At 38.0% G+C, this 18,293-nt stretch overlaps 2 protein-coding genes across 2 annotated transcripts; one reads left to right on the forward strand and one right to left on the reverse strand.

The window, feature by feature from the left end:
- The first annotated feature begins 1,381 nt into the window (after positions 1-1,381).
- Positions 1,382-3,824, forward strand: LOC132598534 (nectarin-1-like). Its single transcript, XM_060311464.1, has 2 exons — positions 1,382-1,634; positions 3,102-3,824. The coding sequence occupies exons 1-2, from the start codon at positions 1,517-1,519 to the stop codon at positions 3,638-3,640; spliced, it is 657 nt and encodes a 218-aa protein (XP_060167447.1). The 5' UTR covers positions 1,382-1,516; the 3' UTR covers positions 3,641-3,824.
- A 2,246-nt stretch (positions 3,825-6,070) lies between these two features.
- LOC132598535 (glutamate--tRNA ligase, cytoplasmic) lies at positions 6,071-15,365 on the reverse strand. The gene is made up of 6 exons (XM_060311465.1): positions 15,076-15,365; positions 13,514-13,589; positions 13,216-13,369; positions 11,383-12,479; positions 10,581-11,048; positions 6,071-6,538 (listed from the first exon to the last, which is right to left on the reverse strand). The coding sequence occupies exons 1-6, from the start codon at positions 15,207-15,209 to the stop codon at positions 6,293-6,295; spliced, it is 2,175 nt and encodes a 724-aa protein (XP_060167448.1). The 5' UTR covers positions 15,210-15,365; the 3' UTR covers positions 6,071-6,292.
- Positions 15,366-18,293: the final 2,928 nt, after the last annotated feature.

The raw sequence follows: 18,293 nt of genomic DNA on the forward strand, positions 1-18,293 counted from the left end.
ATACGCAAAAACTTCGTAACAATGAAGTATTCAAGCTAAGTTAGAATTTATATACAAAAGATATAGTAGAAGCTTAGATTAAAATATAAGCGTAAAAGGTATGTCCTCCCCTATTCAAAGTATATACGTCTTGTTGCCTTCTTCTTTTTCTTTTTATTTTTTGGTTTTTTACCTTTTGTTTTTTTATAGTTTCTCTGGGAAGGATGTGCAATAAATAAGCAGAAGGAGAACTTTACTTGGAATTTAAACTAATTCTAAGTAAAATACGACAGACTTACAAGTTACAACAATATGCTATAACTCAAATAGTACCTCATAATTGCCTTTATCTCTTGTTTGTTGAGCAATCAGTTTCAATCCAAAATCCTATGCAATGAAAACTATTTTATCAAACCATTTCCAGTTTTTTCTACTATAAATAATGAGTAACTGTTGGAAAAGAAAGAAATTTTGTTTGTATCTACCTGTAATTTGAGTGGTTCAGATATGCTTATAAAATATTATCCATCAAACAAATGGAGCCAGGTGCTTCCTTTAATAAAGGTTTTCTTGAATGTTTAAACAATATAAAAACAATAATAAAAACCCCTTAAATTATTCAGGTCACGAAGTCAAAGGGACGGGCAATTCGCAGGAATGTCTTATTTTGGGGTGGTCTTTAATTTTTGTCCAGCAAATTAGTGCTCTTTAATTTTTGTTTCGAACACCGATTTAATAAAAAAAAATAGCAAAGTAGAATTTTGTAGCAAAGTTAGGTCTCGGACAGAATTTTGAATGCAAAACTCTACCTGCAAGCAAAGTTTTGCAAGCCAAAGTTATGCCTCAAGCGTAGTTTTGCAAATCATCAGGCATAATTTGCCTGCAAACTCTACCTGCAGGCAGAGTTTTGAAAGCCAAAGTTAAGCCTCAGGCATAATTTTGCAACCATCAGGTATAGTTTGCCTGCAAACTCCATCTTACCTTAAGGCAGAGTTTGCCTTCAGGCATAAGACAAACTATGCCCAATACTCTGTCTAGCGAATTTAATCTCTGCCTTACGAATTTTTATCAAGCAAAAATTTGAATTTGGAACCCATGAAATTTTAAGCAATGAAAAAAAAATTAAAGATTTTAAATTTGAGTGACAAAAATTAAAGGCCGGTGCTTTTGAAGGACAATCCGCACAAAAAAATGAAGTCAAAGTATACATTAAGACCAAAACTGAGGCCTGATTTAGGACTCTTCTGGGCCCCATCTGTGGGCCCATATTAGCCTTTGCTTTGGGTCGAAGAGAAAAAGGTAGCATGGTTCCTTGCATTTACACAGCACGCGTTCCTCACGTGACTTCAAAGTCCACTAATACTGACGTCTTTGTTTCCCTTTATAAATAACATTTCTCTCTCTCCATTGTCCGAAGCAGCAAGGAGTATTTACCACTTCCTCAATTTCTGTGCCTCTCTTATTCCTCTTTGATTGCTTCCTTTTTGGCTATTTCTAAAAAAAAGAATTGTTTTTGCTATTCTGTTCTTCTCCCACCATGTCTGGAAAATTGCTTGTAATTATGGCTATGGCTATGTTAGCCATTAGCTTAGACAAAGTTTCTGCTGGCGATCCAGATATGCTTCAAGACGTTTGTGTTGCTGATCTTACTTCAAGTAAGCTCCATTTTTACTATTAATTAGCTCCCCCCGCCACACCCCCCGCCCCCCTCTTTTTTTTTTTTTTTTGGTTTCTTTGAGTTAGAGAAAGGTAGATTCTTGATCACTGTGTTGTGCTTGAAGTTGTGGATCTCTGTGTCTCTCACTAGTATTCTTGTGGTTTTTCTTTGCCTTAATTTTTCATTTGTACTAAATGTTGACTTTTCTACTTGTCCAAATTTTTGGTCTTCTTGCTTACTTTGTTATAGCATTTATTATGACTGTTGAATCAAGATCCAACTATATAGTATTAGCTATCCAAATGTAGAAAATTGACCGTATCAAGTAGCAACTTGTGCTATTTAATTAATATGTAGGAGTCTTGATCAAAATACAACTATTATTAGCTGGCTTTTATATCGAAGATTGATAATACTAGTTACTACTATTAATTAGCAACTGGTGACAATGGCGAACAAATATAATCCCTCCTGTCTTTTTTTATTTGCTGTTGAGAGTTCAATACTAATATCAACCAATCTCTTCCTTTAATGAGTAATAAATTTCTATATATCCTATAGTAGTAGCAACAATTGAATTAAAATATTAATACTACTAGTAATTAACATGTTCTAGATTTTCTAAAGTATAAAATTGACTATATCAATTAGTACCTTGTGCCATATATATAAGATATATACTAGGAGTCTTGAATCAAATATCCATTTATTAGCTGGCTAAACATAGAAAATTGATCATATTAGTTATTAGCAGCGGTGACAATGGCCACCAAATATAATCCCTCCTGACTTTTCTATTTGTCGTTCAGAGTAGTTGGCACACCCACTTTTTATCAATCATAAAGGATATTGGATCTCCTCCTCAAATGAGTATATTAATGACTATGAGCCCGTTTGGATTGGCTTACAGCTTAAAGCTGTTTGCAGCTTATAAGCTGAAAAAAATAAGTTGGGGTAGTCCAACTTATTTTTTTTGGCTTATAAGCTGTTTTCAGCTTATAAGCTGCTTTAGATAAACTAAGTCAAATGGGTCCAATTATTTTTTTGAGCTTATTTTAAGCATAAAATGACTTTAAGCTGGCCAGCCAAACACTCAAAAAAGCTGAAAACAGCTTATAAGCCAACTTATAAGCCAATCCAAACGGGCTCTATATCTTCTTACAGTACTAAAAAGATTTGAATCGAAGAAAACAATTATTTTATGAAGTGACCAATATTTTGGATCAATTTTTTTGGGTAAAGTGTCGAATAAAAAAGGACAAAAAAGGAGCACTGCTTAGCTAACACTATTTATCTTTGTCTCAGTTCGGAAAAAGAGGTAGGCTATTTGAGAGGGCTGTAATTAATGTCTAGTTGGACTAATCTATAAAAAAAAAAGTCTTGCACATAATGGTTTAATCATTGCTTTTACGATTCAAGTAAGACATGGTACTAATGCAATTTTCTGGTTATGTACATGAAACAGCTTTAACCATAAATGGATATTTGTGCAAGAAGAACTTTTCAGAAATAGACTTTTCATCAATGGTCATAGCCAAACCAGGAGCAACAAACAACACATTTGGTTCCGCAGTGACAGGTGCATTTGTCACGAAAATCCCTGGTCTTAACACACTTGGTGTGTCAATGGCTCGTATCGACTATGCCCCTGGTGGAATTAACCCACCTCACACTCATCCTCGTGCCACTGAAATGGTCTTTGTTTTAGAGGGTGAACTAGACGTTGGCTTTATTACAACATCAAATGTTTTTATTTCAAAGCATATTGTTAAAGGTGAAGTCTTTGCTTTCCCTAGAGGACTTGTGCATTTCCAGCAGAACAATGGGAAAGTTCCAGCAGCCGTCATCGTCGCATTCAACAGCCAGTTTCCAGGGACTCAATCGATTGCCACAACGTTGTTTGCTTCATCACCAACTGTTCCTGATCATGTCTTGACTAAAACATTCCAAGTTGGTACTAAGGAAGTCCAGAAAATTAAGTCAAGGCTGGCACCTAAGAAATAGACTTTTCATTAAATGCTCTTTGTGACAATAATTTACTTTGGTGATGAGCTTGTTAAGTGATAATGATTTGTGGGTTTATAGACAATGGGGAATGTATTTTTTTTTTCTCTCCAATAATGTTGTAACAGTCTTATGAGAACTTTGTTTCTCTACTGGTAAAAAATAAATGTGATCTCTTTGTGTATCTTATATGTTTCTAAACTTCTGTAGACTTACCTCAGTGTAAAAATACATTAATTCTTTACACTATTAAGTGACTTGAATGATAACTATACATTTCATAACTAAGTAAACAAATTAAAAACCTGGAAAATAAGGCAGATAACTTGTAAAACAAATGGGTTAAATTACGGGAATAGTACTGATTTCTTTTTACATTATCAGTGTATAAGTTAAATACTTAATTTTCGACTAAGAAGTTCTTTAATGTCAAATAACTCATCGAGAATATTAATCTCAACTGATAGATTAGGTAATTTGTATCTTCAAAAGGGGTTTTGAAAAGAATAATGAACGACATACCTGTCCTTGTCTAATGTCTTTACGCAACTAAGTAATTAGTGCATGAAACTTACTAAATAAACTGCCCGTTCTGAAATCACTTAGGTCTAAAGCAATTTAGATTTGAAAAATATATTCAAAAGAAGAGGGCAAAAAGGGATGATTCTATCATCAGACGAAAATTGGATAATGGGATGGGAGAACTGAAGAACAACTGTACCAATCATGGATTCTCAAATCACAATTTCAAGATAGTTATGATATTGATGATGACAGTGTAAAAAGCAGGTAGGTACTCACATTAAAAAGGGAGTTAGATGAATAATTTAGGATTTTTAGTCGATCAGCAACCTCTTTTGGTCATGTCTTTCAAGCGAATAGGGTTTGCTTAATAATTACTTAAGGACTTACACAGGAACAAGAAATTAACCGCGTGGCGTGGGGGGGGGGGGGGGGGGGGGGTTGAAAATAACACAAACCAATTATCAATCTGCTGGACAAAAAGTAACAATTGAGGAACACCATAATGCCACATCATGCAAACACGCTTTACAAATCAGATAACGACAATTGATCCAATGCATCACTGTGGACAAGGAATGAATATTTTGCTCTTTGAAAAAGCGATGAAATAAGATATCAGTAGTGAGATTTGTAAAGTCTAGGCAACAAGAGATCAAGTTAAAAGTACAATAGGTGATATTTTAAAGGGCAATTTGCAGGATTGCCCTTCGCTGGGGTGGTCTTTAATTTTTATCCCTCAAAATTGTCTTTAAATTTTAGCCTTTAGGCTGCAGAAATTTTGCCTGTACGGCCCAAATGTAGTCTTTAAGGCAAAATTTCGCTGGACAGATTTGCAAAATTCTGCCTTGTGAATTTTTTTTTTATTAAGCTGGAGTTCAAATTCACAACCTCGGAGTGTTAAGCGTAGGGGTAAAACTTAAAGACTACAAATTTGAAGGGCAAAAATTAAAAATCACCCCAAATGAAGGGCAATCCGCGCAAAAAAAAGGTTTTTTAAAAGGTTTGGTTGACCTACTTCTCTTATAGTGTCTCGTCTTTCGAACGAGTGAACAAGATCTGTTCCTTATTCTTGTAGCTTTTATTTTTCTTTTATTATCATGAAATCGAACTTAGACACGTGTTTTAACTTTATTGCCTACATACTTTTTTGATTATGATGATAATACCTACTCCTAATAGATTATCGATTAATCATTGACGATATCCTACTCTAAAGAAAATGCTATATAAAACATTTACCAACAATAGAGCATGGTCCTTCTAAAATTTTAAGGAAAAAAAGAATGTAGCATTTCATAGGGAAAGATGGTACATGAGGCGCTCTGGAGCAGATAAATTGATAAACATGCCTTAATGGTCTGATATGTATAATACTTTGTTTGCTCCATATTATTGGTTTTTCATTTGGTGGGATTGGATTTAAATGAAACGGGTTTAAAATTTAAATCAGGTTACGTTGGGAATTTCCATTAAGATATATTTGAAAACTTGAATGACGGGAGGTGTATTTGACCCAAATTTATAATGGAAGATATTTTTAATCCTTTTTCCAAATTCATGGGTGCTTTTAACCCTTTTCCCTCGTTTGAACAGAATAGGACTCCAAATGTGTAAAATCTATCTGATCCTCATGCTCCTTTGATTTAATACAGAAAACAGTCATTCCTATGCAAATATGGTTTCACAAAAGGAGACAATCAGACAACCCATGTGATTCTGGAAGTATTAAAACGGCTAATTGTTTTAGTGAAATCACGACATAATTAAGGACAACAAAACTCCATTAGGTAAAAAGTAAAAACAGGTAACCACAATTTTATCCAAATGACAAACTACAATTCACCAAAGAGGTAGATATCAACATCATACATGTTTTAAGTAAAAGGTAAAGACAGGTAACCACAATTTTATCCAAATGACAAACTACAATTCACCATAGAGTTAGATATCAACATCATACATGTTCCAGATAATATGCAGACAAAAAATCGCCAGAGCTATGTCTGTGACACAACAAAATCATAAATTAGTGCAAGCCTACAGCAAGAAAATTAAAGATTGGTAGCCCAATCACAACATGCATTAGAAGGATTTCAGTTTGTTTTCATAAACCCTGCACTAGTCTCCTCATTTCGTTTTGCCATCTGGGACAGCAAACCGCAACACTGGTTGCTGTCTACCATCTGGGATGGCAAAAAGAACAATGGGTTTTGTTGATCTTAAGAAGGGAACATCACATCTGAAGTAGCCCTTCCTCTCCAGCTGCAACACGTCTCCACGCTTCAAGTTTCTCATGTTAGAATCACCAAGTGCTGGAGTCTCCTTTCTCGTGCAAGGATTAACAGCATCAACAAAATTCTCATCTTCCTCGAGCTGCAACACCAAAAATGAACAATTCAATACGCGATCAACCCACTATTAACAAAAGCTTTGTTGCAGAGAACACCTTCACAGGTCCTCTGGGAACTACCAAGTTCAGGTGGACAACAAATACAACTCCAAATCAGAATACTATAAACGGCATTCTATTACTTCGAATGTACATTACCAATGAGTAAGGCCCAATGGGTAATCGTTCAATTACGTTGTAATGGATTACAAACAGGTAGGGAGAGGTCATCATACTTGGTGCTTTTATTACTTTTTGTTTTTTCATACCATCCCTATCATCAATACTAACATATAATAAAGTTAACCTCTGAATCAATCTTATTATTCAGAAGGGCGCTCAATGTATGGAAAAAATGTCGTTTCACCATTGCTTAAATGCTTGACATACCTCAACAGTAATAACATACTCAGCATTCATTAAGTTCTAATAACATTTTCATATAGACAACCCAATCTCGAAAATTGTTTAAAAGTTTGACATACCTCGACAGTAATAATATACTTCAGCATTCATAAGTTCTGTTACGGGCTGCTTTAATTGTGCCTTGGGCCAAACGAGTGTCAGCCGCACAGGCAGTGCCAGCCCACAGGCAGTGTCAGTCGCACAGGCAGTGTCAGTCGCACAGGCAGTGCCAGCCCACAGGCAGTGTCAGCCCCGCAGGCAGTGTCAGTCGTGCGGGCGACGTGCACCAACATGGGTGCCGAAGGACGAGAGTCCACAATCATCATAGATATGCTCCATTGCATATCCTAGGAGCAGCAAGGGAGTGTAGCAAGGATCTGAGATAAGCCCACGGGTCGTCGACGCTCGAGCGACCCCGTGCGAGCCTGAGTGTCAGTCCCGAGCATTTCCGAGCCACAGATGGAATCTTGGGATTTCGGGTGAACACACCCTTCCTAGGATGTTATTGAATATGCATACCAAGTTTGGCGTCATTTGAACATCATTTACCTAAGGGCTTGACTTAGCCAAGGAGCAGTGTCAGTGTCAAAGCTCCTAAGGCCATATCGCGTTCCACGAGCATGGGAATGAGATGAAACTTCATGGAGGAGTGAAGGAAGTCAAGAGAAAGAGTTAGGAACAGGCGGCGCTTCATTTGGAGTTCGAATCATCAAGAAAGACCAAGTGTGATTCTCGGGCAGAATCATGTCCAGTGCTAAACCTTGGGCTTTTCTTTTTAAAGCATATATAAGGGGGGCAGAGGTGTCTCAGCTCAGCCAGCCTCCCCCGTACGTGCCACCATCAAGCCGTACTAAGTGAGCATCCTTGGGGGACAACCTCAAGGGCCTGCCTAGGCATCCCCATTGGATCCTAGGTACCCATACGAGTCACGCAACTCTATGGGCGGCGCTCGGCCACAGGCCAGCGTTGGGCGCCCAACGAGGGCCGGAGGCTTGACGTATGAACCGACTATGCCCTGCGGGCTATCCTTAGGAATAAGAAATCCCTCCGTGCCGATTGAACACTCGAGGCATCCATCCTAAGAGCCTCGTGTGTTGACTTGTGAGCTTGGCTCAGGTTCAGCCTAGCGAGCAAGGGTCCGTTGGCCTAGACGTGCAGTCGTAGGGCGACGCTGCACCGTGCAAGATGGAAGTATGTCGCGAGGGCTACATTTAGCAAAGCCGCATCATAGGCATACTACAAAGAACACCCATGACATAGGCCAAGGATTCAAGAGTTGCCCTACTCAGGCGTCGCACCGCTCGGGCGTACAGGCACCCGACCAGTGTCAAGCCAGAGGATTGGACTGTGCGCGCACCCGCGACGCTCAGCTCCTGGCGAGGGACTGTCATGTCCATAGCCAACCCCAAGTGTGAGTGCAGGCAAAGACAGAACATATGAAACCTGCCACAGGGGCATTCTAGCAAGGGAAGGCCAAAGCCTTGACATCGTCTCAGCAGCACCGTTGAAGCTAAGCCTCCAAAGCCATGGACATAAGATCATGCCATGAGTCCTGGGACTATCATTAGGCTGGCTCGTAGTCCGCCTGGACTACGGGCGCCGCACGGGCCATTAGTGTACCACAGACACTATAAAGGAGGCGAGGCGGCCCGTGACAGTTCTAATGTTATAGACAAACCAAGTAATTCATCACCGATATTTCCAAAAGCTCCATTCAAACCATATAAAATTCACTTATCTCTAGATCAATCTAATTACTGTATCAAAAGCTCTTAGCATTATATGGCGAATCATGTCATTTATAATTTCCTAAGAAGCTTGGCAGGGTTAACTAATATCACATATCGTAAAACATTCAAATGTTCTGAGAATTCAGCAACAAAAACAAATTTAATTGACCATTTGGAGGAAGGAAAGACTAGAGATAGTGTACTAAAAGAAAAGCTAGAATTTCATGTTTTGCAGTAATAGAATGTGAACACTGAACAATAGTCTTTACGATATTTTAAATGCTTGACAGAGCTATACATAAATAGGATACTCATCCTCCCCCAAATTCGAATTCATTTGGGAAAGAAAACTCAAATCATCCCTATTACCAATACTTTCAAGAACTTATCCAAACGTAGAAGGAACACTTTAATTTATTTGTATCAATCTTATTATTCAAGAAGTAATAGCCCCTTCTTACCCATCATAAACAAAAAGTAATAGCCCCTTCTTATTATTACATGGGAACAATATTATTTTGCAGTTTCCTAACTTCTTATAGTCCAGCAATATGGTATACCATAAAACAGCCAAACGTTCTTAAAATTTGATTACATAGAACTCAAAACTTAATTGGAGATGTGGAGTAAGGGTGTCAATGGGGCCGGGTCAGTCCCGGTCAGTTTAGGGGGATCGGGCAGAGGAGAGTAGGGGGAAGGGTAGTGGGAAGGAAGGCCTGGAAATCCCGGTCAGTCCCGGTCCGGCCAGGCCTGGACCGACTGACCCGGTCCCTACCCCCCGGTTTTAAAAAAAAAAAAATTGAAATCTGACCGTTGAAGTCCCCCTTCCCCAAAAATAAGAACGTTGGGACTCCAATGGCTGAGTACAAAATCAGACTGTTTGGAGTCTCACCTTCCCCCCCCCCCCCCCCCCCCCCAAAAAAATAAAAAAAAATCACCCCCCAAAATTTAATAAATTGCATTTTAACCCAAATTCTAAACTACAAATATGTCTTCATTCTTATTCATTTTCACACAAATCATCCATCAATTATCTCTCTCTTTAATATTTGTTATCAATTATCTCTCTCTAATATTTGGTGAAATATTATTATTATTATTTTGGTGAATTGGGCAATATTTGGATTTTGGAGCAACTTTCAAGCTTCAAGTAACAAAATTTCATTTTCAACGTTTACGATTACATCTGCTTTTAAGCAGACGTTTGGTACACCTGTTCCATCCTTTAATTTATTTAATTCTTGCATTTTAATTGCGTCTTTTTTTCAATTAATTTTCATATTTTATTTTATTATACTTTGAAAATATGTCTAAAAAAATTAAGATCCCTGTCATAGATAAAACTATCGATGTAGTAGTAAGGGTAAACGTGTTTCTTCTAGTAAATCTAAAATTCAATTTACAAACAATACGGTCGATTTCACTCATGTTGATGAAACTGATTTTAATTCTCCCCCCGATTTTCCTCCTATTCCAGAAGATCTAAAATTACAAAATGAAGCCTTAGACATAGCTTATCATTTTAAATGTTAAGTTTGAAGTTTTATATTAAATTTGTGTCTATTTGATACTTTAAAATTAAATATTTAAATAAATTAAAAAAAAACCCCAACCCCACCCCCCAAGCCCCCCCCCCCTCAGGTGGGACGGGACGGGCCCCCCAAAAAATCCCCTATAATCCCGTCCCCCCAGTGTCCTATTCCCCCTAAATCCCCCTTTAAAAAGTCCCCCGTCCCGTCCCCCCAGGTAGTCCCCTACCATCCCCGTCCCGTCCCCTTCGCCACCCTTAATGCGGAGGAAAAAAAGACCATAGATAAGTTTAATAAAAGCATAGGCTGGACTTTGAAACCCCGCCTGAATATAAAAAATATTGAAGTGAAAAGAGCCATACCTTCTTTTTTGTAATTAAATAGTCAAAATCAACCAAAGAGAGTTTAACAAGTTCATCACTCTCTGGCAGCCAAGTGAGCTTTAACTTTGTTGTTTTAACTGACCCTTCAAGATGAAGAATCCCAGACAGATGAGTAACATTACCCTCTTGGTCCTTCTGTATCTCTTTCACTATTGCGTTACCCCAATCCATCAATGTTACTTCCTCGTTGACAGAGATTGATACAGCATCATCATAGTCTATCCAGATTCTCTTGGTGAAAGTTGTTGCTTTTTCCCCAGCGCCTGCATATTTTTTATGCTTGGGTACAATACGTACAAAGGGATCATCTGGCCCATTACTCAAAGTCAACAGGACTCGTCTTTCTTCAACAACAGCTGTATGCCTAGGACATACAGGATCAATGATCTTCTTATTAGTGGCCCATAGCTTGTCCCACTCCATTAGATTGAGATTCTTTGATGCTCCCTAAAGATTTTATGAAGAACATTATTTAGGCTTCAAGATACAATATCAGTGTCATGGACTTGCTCTGCAGTGCTTCAGACTGCAAATGTAAGTAATAAATGAAAAGGTTTTTGCCCATCCCTAATTTCAGGCTTATGACGGAAAATACAGAGATGGTTTTGCTTAATTAGATTATGAAATCAGCAGTTGTTCCAAAAGGATGCCTTCTCAGATACACAATTTTTTTTTCCAGATACACAATTATATTCTGAATGATTTTAAAAACACGTATTTGTGCTGACGATATTACTTTTTTTTTCAGATTAACAATAAAGCAACACCCTAAATATCTTACTTGTTCAAGAATGAACTGTATCAGCGCCTCAATCTTCAGCCCTCTGCGCACTATCCCTTGTACAGTCGGAAAACGAGGATCATCCCACCCTTCAACCAGTCCATTTTGCACAAACCACAGCAGCTTGCGCTTGCTAAGAAGTGTGTAGACCAAATTCAGCCGACTAAATTCATAAAGATGAACTTTTCTGAAACCCATATCAGTTTGAATCCAATGGTACTGATCATTCCTATCATGATACTCACTAGATCGAAGTGCATGTGTAATACCCTCATGAGCATCTACAAATGGGCATGCAAAATCATAAGTTGGGTATACTTTATATTTAGCACCAATCCTGTGGTGAGGAGTCTGATTGCAGCGGTAATATACTGGGTCCCTAACTGACTTGTTAGGATCCTGCATATCCAATTTCCCTCTAACACAACACATTGTTCCCCTCTCTGAACCAGCAATCATCTCCTTCCATAGTTTCAAATTCTCCTCTACACTGTTGTTCCTACACCTTGATTCTATTCCATCCATTCTTTCTTTTTGCATTTGCTCCCTTGGTGTATCATCCACATAGGCTTTACCCTCACGAATCAATTTCTCAGCCATCTCCATTAATTGTGGAAAGTAATCAGATGTATATGTCACAGTCCTATACTTAATTCCCAGAGTTTTAATATCTTTCAGTAGATTATCCACAAATTCATTGCTTTCCTTATCAGGATTTGTGTCATCAAAACGAATAATAACTTCCCCTTTATATCTTTCAGCAAAATACTGGTTCAGTAATGCTGCTTTTGAGTGACCAATATGGAGATAACCACTAGGTTCTGGTGCAAACCTCAATTTCACTTTTCCAACTTCTGCCTCTGGAAGATCTACCTCAAATGTTGACCTGCTGCCTGCTTTTTCCTTGTCAGTGGCATCACTATTTACTTTGGACACATTAGCATTTGATACAGTCGGCTTTCTTGAGCCTTTCTTTCCCACATATGTTGCTGTGACTTCATTTAGAACATCATATTCAGCTAATATTGAGTTGAACCACCTTGCCAGATTTTGGTACTTCTTAGATGATCGTAGGCTTTCCCACCTCTTTCCAGTACCTATACGCAAGGAAGTTTTAAGCAACAATAAGTAAAATAGAATAGGGCTCTCGATCAATTATAAAATAAGCATAATTTCACATCAAATTTGGCCCAACTAAGGGTCTATTTACTGGCAAAGGATAGACAGGTGTCGACAAAAAACGCAACCTTTCCAATATATCCCCTCAATTATGAGCCCAATAGTAAGAAATTCATGTTGTATTCACATGGTCTAAACTTATGATCTTGTCTTGTGATGCCCCAAAAACTGGAGCAAAAACCAAAGAGAACTTTTTTCCCAAAGACAAACCAAAAGTACGTTCAACGAAGCATTAAGGTTAAGAGTCCAAGTGTTGGTCAGCTTAGTGCCTTTCAAAAAGTTTACCACTCGGTGTTTTTCAGGCATCTTAACTTTTCCCTAATGTATTTGACAACAGATCCACCAGCACTGAAAATCACCAATGTAGATTCAATGTTAAGCTGCACACAGTTTCTTTTACTTTTAAGGAATCAATACAGACCACAGTGTTCATTTCTAACACACAGCAGAGCTTGATAGTCAATAGGCGTTTAATTCATGCAGTTTTCAGCCAGCCCGAAAAATCTAACCCAACTCAGGAAGCTAGTCCACAGAAATCTAATTGCAATTCCTAATAGCAGCCTCACATATGATAAAATGATAGTAAAAAAAAAAAAAAAACTTGATAAGTTCACCATAAAGGCACTAAAATTTTTAAATATTCAAATCAGCTACCTGCAAGGCCAGACCAAACTGCAATATCTGCAATTGAGAGGCTATGTCCAACAAGAAAGGTCCGCTGCAGAAGATATCCATCCACGTAGCCACATGCTTCTTCAAATTGAGAGCCAGAAGCAAATATAGGAGCATAGTCTAGCCATTCGTCTATCTGCAAAATGATGGAGAAATTTTATAAAAATGAGAGAAGCATAAAAATCAAATATAAATTTAGCAAATGGAAAGGAGCTCAAACATTTGAAAACAGCAAATAGATCTAAGTCAATGCTCTGAGATGCAGAGTTTAAAAGACCACCTGGCCAGACTCAGCAGGTATCTGTGCAACCTGACTAATGTGCCTCAGAAGCTCACTAGTTCCCTGCAGCTTCAGTCTGAAAATTATGTTGAGTTAAGATACTGTATGAAGTTGGAAGAAGGAAAGTTGGAAACACTTAAAAAACAGTTTTACATCATGTTTTACGTTGGATATTACTACAAACATCTATAACATAGCTAAATCGTGACACGTGCTTTTAGAAAAAAGAGTGCCCACTACGGGTGTGTTTGGTATGGAGGAAAACATTTAATTTCTCATGTTCGGTTGGTCAAATTTTGAAAAACGTTTTCTCTAGGAAAAGTAAGTGATTTATAAATAAGGAAAATGACTTCCCTAGTGGAAGTAGGGAAAACAAGTTCCACAAGTGGCATTCCACATTGATTGAGTCCTCCCCACCCTCCAACACCTCTCATCTTCACCCCCACTCCCATAGTCCCCACCCGTCACCCCACACCCCCACCCCTCACCCCCACCTCCCATAGTATTTGTCTAGATTATATACAAATGTTTTTAAGATTATATTTTTTGCTTACAAGAAAATAAGTACGAAAGCCACTTATTTTCCTAGAAAACATTTTCCTTCACACCGAACACATCCTACATGAAAATACAGAACCTCATAAGTTTTCAATAAGTCTGATGCAATTTCATCCTCAAAATAGTGTTTAATGGATTATTTGGCTCAGGAAAATAGTTTTAAACAAAAGCAAGCCACCAAGAGACCTTTATTACATTAGTTAACTCTCACATTTTCGTTTTTGACCTTTCCCGGACTCAACGACAGGTCAAAGCAGCCCGAGCATAACAACGTGCTAATATTTCACTTCACCCGAAGTTTATGTGTAATCACCATTCTCGAAAAGGAAGGAAACAATTCTCTATTAGCTAATATAGCAAAACTGTTGCTTTATATGCATAATATGTTCAGACAACACCATTGAAACCTATCACCAAGGTTAACTCACCCTACCTTGATCAAAAAAGCTAGGAATTTATTTTGCCAGAAAACAGTCTATACTTTTAAGCTTTCCCACTCGGTGTGTCCGCTATCCACATTGAAGCCCAACTAATCCGAGTTCTCACCCTGCACGAAACCGCTCCCAAACAAGATTTTTTTACCCAGGGCTTGACTCGAACCAGAAACCTCCGTTTAAGGATGGAGGGATTACACCACATCTCTGGTTGGTAAGCAGTGTACACTATTATTATGTAAAACTTACTAAATTGATGTCTCATCAGATAACGATCCCTTGGTCTTTTTAAAAAAAAAAAAACTACTGCATGCATCCATTTTTACATGTCCATGTTTGATTTGTTACAAACCCTAAGGAACAACAAATAAAATGACAATTTTACTAAATCACCCCCTAATTATTATAAATCATGTAAATAGTTAAAATCAATCGAACTCAAGTAATTGGGTAAAACAGGTGTCTTGGATGGAGGGAGCAGAAAAGAATGAGGAGAGCAAGGAAAAACTTGGAGGGGGAAGGGAAAAGAAATGAATAGGGAAAGGGAAAGGGGAGAGATAGAGAAATTACTGGTTATGATGTATAATAGGAGGAGAACCAGGTGTAAGAGTTGGATCAGTAGAGATCGTAACACCGGAAATCTTGGCCCAAGCAATGACAGCCAAAGGCGGACTATCCGCTGGAAACGATAGCTCAATCTCCATTTCTCGCCGCCCTGAGTGAGGAATGAGGGACTATATATAAAAGAGAGAGCGACAGAGGGGGGAACTAAACCAGCGGCCGCCAATGGGAAAGAGAATACTCCGACGCAGGGTTTTTACTTTACGGATCGAATATGACTACTCTATTTTCCTCTTTTTGATGGGTTTCTTCTTTCTTGTTTGCCCTGAATTTTTTATCATTAATTTTGATTGGAATTGTGATTAATTTTTTTATTTTTATTTTTATTTTGTTAACAAAAATCTCTTTATTTGATTTGCTTTTGAAAGGAAATGTTGTGAACTTTAAACAGAAAAAAAGGTTCTCATCACATAGTAACAGATAAAATGACAAAAATGGTCTCTTTGGTTCGAGGGTAGGTTCAAATAGTGTTTTAAATTGCCACGAGTTAATAAGAATGATGACTTATGATTGAGGTAGGTTATAGTCCCATAAGTTGCACTTAACAGTTTCAATCATCGTTAAAAGTTAACACTTTTAGTCTATAATAAGATATTTATCAAACTTTGCTATTAGATTTGACGGGAACTATGAAGACTTTTAATCCCCAAGCAAAAGTTTTTTCATGTACGGTTGGTCAAATTTTTTGGACAACATTTCTCTAAGAAAATAAGCTTCGTAAAAATGAGAAAAATGACTTTCTTAGTGAAAAATAACATTTTCGCTGTCCTAACTGGCTTGGGAACAAATATTTCTCTCTCTAAAATATTTCTCTCCGTACAACATTATCGTTTCTTCGTTAACGGCTAGCTCATCAGAGACTCAGGCCACGCCTCTCCCTATGGAGTCGGCGGCTGGCCTCAATCCAGCGGGTCGGCGTCCCCCAGACCCTATAGATGCTACGAAGGCCCCAACAGACCCCAATTCGTCCAAAATCTCTTACAGTAACATTATTTCAAACCCTCAATCCTCGAACCTCGGCCACCGCCGGGAATTGGTAAATGCTTTAATTTCTAACCACAACGGAAACCCGGCTGTCATTTTTTATGCTGATGAATTTTATGGTGTGATGGCGGAGGAATGCAAATTCACAATGGTGGGAAAATTTCTCAAGATTCGACCCCAAATTGAAACAGTTCGATCTACAATCAAGGAATCATTCACCCTAAAAGGATCTGTGCGAATTGGAGTGTATGATAACAGACATGTCTTCATTGACGTTTTTAATGAGGAGGATTTCAACAAGGTATATTTTAGGCATGCAATTGAAGTTGATGAGCAAACCATGTGGCTTAGTAGATGGTCGCCGGAATTCACGCTCGATGAAGATAGTCCCTTAACTCCGGTATGGGTTCTCTTGCCCAAACTTCCTTTCCATCTCCATACTTGGCACTACATCAAGCAAATTTTAAGTACTATTGGAGTTCCCATGGCTATGGACCTTGCCACTAAAAACAGAACCAGACCTAGCATGGCTAAGGTCAGAGTAGAAGTAGATCTGTCCAAACCTAGAATCAATAAAATTTGGATTGGGTCGAGAAACGCTAACAACCCTTTACAGGGTTTTGATCAGCAGATTGAATATGAGGGAGTTCCGAAATATTGCAATCACTGCAGGCTCCAAGGACACTACATAAATCAGTGCAGGAGATTAGAAAGGGAATTAGTTGAAAAGAAAAAAAACGAGGAGCTTGTGCAGAACAACAAAAGAGGAGATCAAGGAAAGCAGAATGAAAAGGTCGAAACTTCTAACAATACGCAACAAAATCAGAACAGGAAAGTAGAAGGAGAGAAAGGAGGTACAAGCCAAAATGTCACAAAAGAGAAGCAACAATCACAAGAAAAAAGTGATGGAAAGGAGAAACAACAAAAGCCTAACTTTAATAATGGAAAGTTTCCAGAACCCCAAAGCCAAAATGATCAATCAACAAGGGGAAGAAACTTGAATATTGAGAACAAAAATATTAACATGAACAGAAGAGGAAGGAGTGAACCACCTAAGAAAGTGTATTTGCCTACAGGAGGCTATTTTTGGTGTGGATAAGCCGCCTCCAACAAATGAAGGAGGGACCAACAAGAATAAGATTTTTCTTGATAAGGAGGATAATGTGGAGAAGGATGGATGTGAAGTATCTGAAGCTGTTAATTCTCAGCAGATTATTAATCTTACTGAACCAATGCCCATTCAGATGCTAAGCTTGAATGTAGACTTGGCCTATGAGAGGAATGGTGTTGGAGGTACTGGTGGTGCACCTATTATGATCAAGAACCCCAGTGATCTTCAAGTCGTACTAAGCCAAGAAAAGTGGCATACCCCCAACAAGACAGCTGCGTCTATGGATAAGAAGGAAGAACAATTGAAGCTGAATCAACAAAAAGAGGGACAAAACAAGAAGATATCTCTACCGCAGTCTCAAACAAAGAATACCATTATGTCCCCTAACAAATTTGATAATTTGAGGATTGAGGAGGAAATTTTGGATTCTGTCAATAAAGAAGTTAAATTTACCAGTGATGCTAAGCGGAATAACCTGGAATATGTTGACACTAGCACCACTAAGGAGAAGATTTGCAATGAAAATATCAACAAGGATGAATGGAATGAAGACTCTACTACTGAAGAAGAAGATGTTTCAGAAGTATCATCTAGTGAAGAGGAAGATCAAGATGATCAAGACTTTGATATCCGGGATGAAGAAATGGAGAATATGCAGAAAGAATTGGAAAATATTTCCAAACTAGGAGATCCATCACCAAGAGGCATGAAAAAAATTAAGAACGAGAGGAGACTTAGAGAATCACCTATCACAATGAGTCAAAGGAAGAAATCACAAAATACCTCTTCCAGCAATCTTAATGATTAGTGCTCTAAACTGGAATATAAGGGGCATGAAGTCCCAAGCGGCTACTGAAATTAAACTTCCTTATTACTCAATACAAAATCTCCTTTTTAGCTATACAAGAATCTTTCATTAAGGAGGAAAAAATTATTAGTTTAAAAAATAAGCTCAATATGATTGACTGTTTTGCCAATAGTAGTAACAAAATCTGGCTTTTTTGGAACTCTGATATTACATGTAATGTATTTGCCAATGAAGATCAGATGGTTACCTGTAAGATCATGGACA

The sequence above is a fragment of the Lycium barbarum genome, chromosome 6, assembly GCF_019175385.1.
Source record: "Lycium barbarum isolate Lr01 chromosome 6, ASM1917538v2, whole genome shotgun sequence".
NCBI lineage: Eukaryota > Viridiplantae > Streptophyta > Magnoliopsida > Solanales > Solanaceae > Lycium > Lycium barbarum.